The sequence below is a fragment of the Fukomys damarensis genome, unplaced genomic scaffold, assembly GCF_012274545.1.
Source record: "Fukomys damarensis isolate Sample0158 unplaced genomic scaffold, DMR_v1.0_HiC HiC_scaffold_22, whole genome shotgun sequence".
In the NCBI taxonomy this organism is placed as follows: domain Eukaryota; kingdom Metazoa; phylum Chordata; class Mammalia; order Rodentia; family Bathyergidae; genus Fukomys; species Fukomys damarensis.
The window spans coordinates 1,135,772-1,141,771 of NW_022900934.1; the positions used below are offsets into that span (position 1 = coordinate 1,135,772).

Genomic DNA, 6,000 nt, shown 5'->3' on the forward strand with positions numbered 1-6,000 from the left:
CTCAGGAGGCTGAGGCAAGAGGATCCTCAGGAGTCTGAGGTCAGCCTGGGCTACATAGTGAATTCAAGGCCATCCTGAACTGTATAGCAAAGCCTTGTCTCATAAGAAAGAAAAAGAAAGAAAGAAAATAAAGGAAGGCAGAAAGAAGGAAAAGAAGAGCTTTATTCCTTTACATGGTCAAAGCAGCAAAGGGGTCACCACCAGAAAGTGGTCAGGGATCCTCCCAGGATGCCACCCCTTCTAACTGCACGTACAAAGGCCTGGCCCTGCTGCTCTCTGTGAAGGAGATCAGTCAATAACATTGAGGTCAGCTGGGCGTCCCACCTCCTCCAAAAGTCTGGCACAGTGCGGAGAGCATGGTGCTGCCTGGCATCCTAGGTGGGCACAGGACATCAAGAGAAGCCAACAGCTACCAGGCAACCAGCACACCCTGATGAAGGCACTGGGCACCAAAGCCAGCAACTCCAGCAGGAGCCATGAGTTAAGGCCAGGCCTGCTTCCTCCCTGGGCTCTGGAGGCAGGAGAGAAACACACAGCCTGCACAGCTTGGGGACGTGGAGTGAGGAAGTCTGGCTGGAGGGGGCAACAGACAGGCCAGCTGCCTGAGGTAAGCCTGGGCTCCAGCCCCAGAATGCCCCATCTTACTTGAGGCAGAAGTGCCTGAAAATACCCACTGTCCATTTGCAACTTTCTGTGCAGTGAGGCACTTCCCGTGAGCCTTCTGCAGCCTTCCGCTTCCTGCTAACAGCCTTCAGAAGCATCCAGGGCTGAGTACACAGGTGGTTCTGTGGTCCTCGACTCAGAGAAGGGACACGTATGAGCACCAGGGATCAGTGAGCAGCAAGCCTTTCCCAAATTCTGTCCCAGCTCTCCCAGCCACTGTGATTCAGAGAGACCTGCCTCCCAACCACACTGGGCTCTTGGAGGAGGCCGCACTGGCTGAGAGTCCCTGTGCCATGATTGTAATCCACAAATACACAGTGGAGTCCTCAAGCCCATAAGGCCCCAGAATTCCTGCAACCACTCTGCCAAGACAAGAGGAGCAAGTCACATGGTAAAAGCTGGAGCTATCACACTGCAACCTGCAGTGAAGTTTGCAGAACGTCTGCAGGGCCTGGGTCATACCTCAGGAGCCAGCCAGGCCAGGCGGAGGCACCTGGATAAACATAAGGTAGGCAGGAGGCTCTCTGATCTGGGCACACCCGAGGCCTGGCCTCCTCTTTAATTGGCACTTGTGGTTCTCCACATTCCTATGGTTCTGCCTCTCCCAAGGCCCTGTCCTCGCACAGCTCCTTTAAGCTTCTGCCATGCCTTCATTTGGCCAAGCACACAAGGGTGGCCCCATCCCTTGGGCCTGCCCTAGTCCTCCTCCTCCCAGTACCTCCAAGGCAGGTTCTCTGGGGACTTGGTTGGTTCAGGAATTCAGACCCCGCCTCTGGCTCAGCACCTTGGTGGAGGGACCTAGCTTACAGAGTGGGGTGGAGGCTCCCACTTGGACCCCTGTCGGCTCATTCCTGGCTTCTGTGGGCATCACCTGCCTATGGGGCAGTAGGGATGGTGGAAACAAAATCCAAACAGGGTGGCTGAGCTGCCAGGTTCACCCCCATTTAGGGAGGCAGCTGTGTACCTATCCCAGTCTGATTCTCCAGGGTCTGTCTATGGGTGACCCTCAATCGCTGTGGGGCAGCCCTGCCAGGCCTGAAGATACCTCCCTGCCTGAGACTCCCAGGGTCCACCAGCTGGGAGTAGAATTCAGGGGAAACTTTCCAGGCCTTGGGGCTTGGTGGTGAGAGAAGGGTTCCCTGCCGGCTCAAATGTGTCCCTCCTCGCAGGGACTGACTCTGCCACGAGTGAGCCAGCCTCAGGGAGCGAAGGTGGCCGCTGCAGAGCAGGCAGGGCAGCACCTCCAGGGCCCTGCTCTCAGCTGAGCTGCCCACCAAACGGCAGTGCCTCAGCTCCCTCCCCAAATACTCCACCCCCCATTCCATCCCGCCATGACCCTGTGCCCTCCTCCCTGCCCCACCTGGACCACCGGGCATCCTCAGCTGCGTCCCTGTGGGCCTGGTCTGTGGACGGCTGCATCAGGCTGTGGTGCTGGGACAGTGTGGACACAGGCTTCTCTCAATGCCCTGGCCTCCTGCCTAGACCCACCCACCAGGCAGCCCCGCCCAAGTCCACGTGTCAGTCCCTGCAGTGCTTCAGTCTGGCCTCTGTCTGTGAAGGTTGTTTCCCCACCTTGGGTCCCGCCTGCCTTTCTGACAAGGGGAGCCCTCCTGCTGTCTCACAGGAAGGATGCCTGAGCAGCTGCAGCCCCTGAGGTTTACCTCAGAGATGTCTTGGCTTTGGAGACTGACCCTGGGAGGATCCAGCCCCCAGACACACCAACAGAAGGGATTCCTGTTCCCCTAACAGCTCAGCCCTGCAGGGCTTTGGCATTATCTGCCTCCAGGTCTGCACTGCCCAGCTCCATATACCTGCTAAACACTGTTAAAAAATATCGGGACCTGAGGCTGCCGTGTAGCTCAGAGGAACAGCATGTGCTTAGCATGTACAAAGCCCTCTTCCATCCATGTCAGATTTCATGGGATACAAGTGTTGGTAGAAAGAGGTATACTCCTATAGCTGTAGCCCAGGTATGGGAAAGTTTGGGAATTGTCCCTAAATTTATGGCCAATAATACTGTCATTCTTTACATGAAGATCTTATAATCACACTGGTGCAGACACTTGTCATGTCTTGAAGCTGATGGTCAGGTGAACAACGGGAGAGAATGTTATTTCAAATAGGTTGGGCTGGGGAGGGACATGCAAGACACACGCCATGGGGTGGTGAACACATAGCTCAGAACAAAGGCCCTGGACAGTGGGAGTGGGTGCCCACATGGCAGCTGCTGAAGGGGAAGGAGGCAGGAAGTGAGGTCCCAGGAGGCCACCTCAGGGGTCTGAGTCAGAAGTCCCCAGTGTCACAGGATCACCCGGGGCTGCTGTGTGCACAGCTTAGTTAGCCAGGGCAGCAGTGGGCCTTGGGGTCCAGGACACTCACAGGACCCAGGTGCAGACAGTAGCTGACGGGGTCTGGGGAAAAGCTGCGCCCCGCCCTAGGACCCGCCCTTCGGGGCTGCTGGAGGACGATGGCGCACAGGAAGGTGTGCACTGGCAGTGGCCAGGGTTTCTAGTTGATTCTGTGAGCTATCTTTTACCTTCATTCAACTTGCAGTTCAAGGTGGCAAATTATATAGAGAGCGACAGCATACAGGTAACACCTGGGCTTCTGGGACACAAGGTGATCTTCATGACAGAGCTGTCATGCCCTGCTGTCCAGGTATTCTGGGGGGCTGTGTTCTGACTTCCAGTGTGGTCCCCCATGTCACACCAGTCTGCTTTGATATTGCAAGTGTTACTGCAGGGAGCCACGTATGCTCTTTCTGTGCTGCTTCACTAAGGTAATTCAGACCTCACTGTTTGTCATCACCTTCTCCTGGTCAGCTGCCAGCGCCGTCCCACAGGGGAGCACGAGGGAGGAAAGTACTGATCCAGCTGACACATTTTATGGCCACATCAGGCCTGGGTCTCCTCCTTGTCCTCCACTTAATCCCTATCCCTTCCCAGTCCAACATGTACAAATCTAGAAATATTAACATTTGTCTCCAGTCACTGACAGGCAGCTGTAAGAAGTCAGATCTCAATGCCGGACATTTGCATGAAGTGGCTACAGGGGCACAGTCCACCTGGTGAGTTGAACACCGTAGTGACAGAAAATTGGGGCAATGAACTCCGTAACTCCACTGGAAAGCAAGATAGGCCCTGCAGGTGGAATCCTCGAAGCTCTGGATACCTCCTTCTCTTTGAGGCGCTGGTGACTTTGGTTTGAATCTTATACACATCACTAATCAAGATTTCTAACTGGACGCTAGACACTGGCCGGTCACTCAGAGACCACAGGTCTGTGTGCAGACAGCCCTCGCCACTCTGGCCATCAGCACCTCCCCGCCCCCCATGACCCTCCATACCACAGTCCGCACTGAGAGGTCAGCTTGCTTCCCACACAAAAGCCAGCTGTGAAAGGATCGCCCTGTCAGACGCCCAGTCCCCAGGAGGGAGGCAACCCTGTGTGAGAAGAGCCTCAGATGCTTGCAGGAGGGTGAGGGCACAGCCTGGAGGTCTGCCCGCACCACTCCTGGCAGTCACAACTGCACTCTACGGTTGTCTTCTCTGACGCTCCAAATGCCAGTTAAGTCTCCCAGTGAAGCTGCAGAGGGGCTGGGCTGCTGACTGCAAAGCGAGCTGCAGATATAAAAGGTCTCCCTTGGAGTCTATTCACTTCAGCAGTTACACCTCTCGCTCACAGCCAGATGGAAGAATCTGCAGCCTCAAAAGATGGTTTTTCTTCTGTGTTATGGACATTCTGGACCCCAAACAGGTCCTTCCACATAGGAGACATCAACCAGCAACAGACAAACCAGCAGACTGCATACCTGCCAAATATCTACACATGCCCTAGATCCGTGCCTCGCAGGGCACCACTGTCAGCAAGTGTGGAGCCTGGGGTTCACTATCACCAGAGCCATTCCATGCCTTCTGCAACAGGCACCAGCTCCGGACCTTACCCACAAGTCGCCACAGTGAGTCACATCAAGGGCCAAACACCTTTCTTTACTTTTACATGAATAAAGTCATAAGCAAGGATAGCAGCCCATCCTGATGGGCAGGTCACATGTCAAAGAACTGTGGACCCTTGAACCCCTCAGAGTGTTGTGCACAGAGCTCAGACCCAGGGCCTGGGGACACCTGCCACATGGTAAGGTGTGACAACTCAAGACCACCCATAAGCTGTCAGTGTCACGCAGGGACAGTGATGCTCTGTGCTTTAACAATGAATACTAAACACGGGACACCGCTCCTGTACCTACTGCTCAGTCCCACCACATCCTCCTCTGCACATTTCTCCATCAGGTGACCCAAGTCAGTCTGGGCCACTCCTACAAAGGCTGAAAAGCAAAGAACCCCTAAGCCAGGGCACCTCAGCAGCAGCCCAGAAAATGCAGCTGTCCACTGAGTAAGGGGCACTGGTGGATGATACACTTGGAAATTTTCTAGTGAAAATATAAACAATATCAGAGTGGGAACAGTTCAAAACCAAAGCAGAGCTACATGAAACTGAAGTTTATTTCTACTTTTCCAATTCTAATATACCAACTTGCAATAAAAAATGTGTTACAGTGGTATCCCTATGTTCTTATCAATTTATCTTTCTGGAAGGATAAAAAGCTTTGAGATGCCCATTCTAGAAAAATGTGAAAACTTCTACTATCAAGTTAAGAACAGGTGAAGAAGCAGCTGCTCTGCCTTTCTCAGAAAGGGTAAAGGACACAAACACCTCCTCGGAATTACAGAAGCAAATATGTCCAGTAGTACACTAGCACATTGACTTTACACAACTACTGCTGACAACACTACTTACTACACGTCTGGAAAAAGCAAAAGCAACGCATGTCTGAAACAAAGACGGACTCACTACAGCAGCAGCAACAATACAGTGCATCAGAGTAAAACACATCGACAAAGCAGCAGGGAGCAACAGGCTGTGTCGACACCACGCTGCCCTACTGCACACAAGTGGACCTCAGACAGGCCACTGTTCATTGGGCACTTTTGACTTGGTCATGTTCTAGCACCAACCTAGAAGGCAATCTTACTCCACTATCCTGAGGACATGTTAGTGTCTTTATCACAAAATATCCACGAATCCTCCTGGAACCTTGCTCCCTCCACTCTCCAAAGCTAATAAACAGTGCACAGAAAGGAAATTAAGACGTAACTCGCCTTAGTGAGATGCTGAGGACGCCCCTTTGCCTCAGTGGACTCTTCTTTGCAGTTTCTGTGCACCCAGAACCATCAGACTTTAGCTATGTGCTGCAGGGACTTTGGTCTCAAACATCAGCCCCAACCAATGTTTGCCTCTTCTAGAACCTGGAAATAATTCAAGTGGCAAAAAAAAAAA

At 53.1% G+C, this 6,000-nt stretch overlaps 1 protein-coding gene across 8 annotated transcripts in view; it reads right to left on the reverse strand.

The window, feature by feature from the left end:
- The window catches only part of Slc17a9 (solute carrier family 17 member 9), a 28,074-nt gene extending 23,620 nt beyond the window's left edge, over positions 1 to 4,454 (reverse strand). For all 8 annotated transcript variants that reach the window (XM_019209647.2, XM_019209653.2, XM_019209643.2 and 5 more), the window contains exon 1: positions 2,024 to 4,454. In XM_019209647.2, the coding sequence (XP_019065192.1) occupies positions 2,024 to 2,082 (59 nt within the window). In that variant the 5' untranslated portion in view covers positions 2,083 to 4,454. The remainder of the gene's footprint in view (positions 1 to 2,023) is intronic.
- Between the last annotated feature and the right edge of the window lie 1,546 nt (positions 4,455 to 6,000).